The 245-nt window shown below is 56.7% G+C and overlaps 1 protein-coding gene across 1 annotated transcript in view; it reads left to right on the forward strand.

The window, feature by feature from the left end:
• LOC119587921 overlaps positions 1-245 on the forward strand; it is a gene marked incomplete in the record, with an annotated part of 12160 nt that overhangs the window by 8482 nt on the left and 3433 nt on the right. Inside the window, 1 exon segment of the mRNA XM_037936632.1 lies at positions 41-163. Coding sequence (XP_037792560.1) covers positions 41-163 — 123 coding nt within the window.

A 245-nucleotide genomic window follows, 5' to 3' on the forward strand; every position in this document is an offset into this window, starting at 1 on the left:
TGTCGGCGATTCATTCACGATGTATTCTCTCAACGTCCAGATTACGCTGAATTACGAGGACCTCATCTTGGGATTCGAAGGCCTCGCGGGCGAACACGCTCTCCTCGTCGGCGCCGCGGACACCTTCTTCAGCACGATCATCCAGCCGCTGATCGTCGGCGGGGTAGGTTGGTCCTCTGGCTCACTCTTTGCTTGTGCTTCTGCCTGTGATTCCGTTTCTGCCCCCTGTCTGTCTGTCTGTCTGT

This window comes from Penaeus monodon, chromosome 23 (assembly GCF_015228065.2).
Source record: "Penaeus monodon isolate SGIC_2016 chromosome 23, NSTDA_Pmon_1, whole genome shotgun sequence".
Classification (NCBI taxonomy): domain Eukaryota; kingdom Metazoa; phylum Arthropoda; class Malacostraca; order Decapoda; family Penaeidae; genus Penaeus; species Penaeus monodon.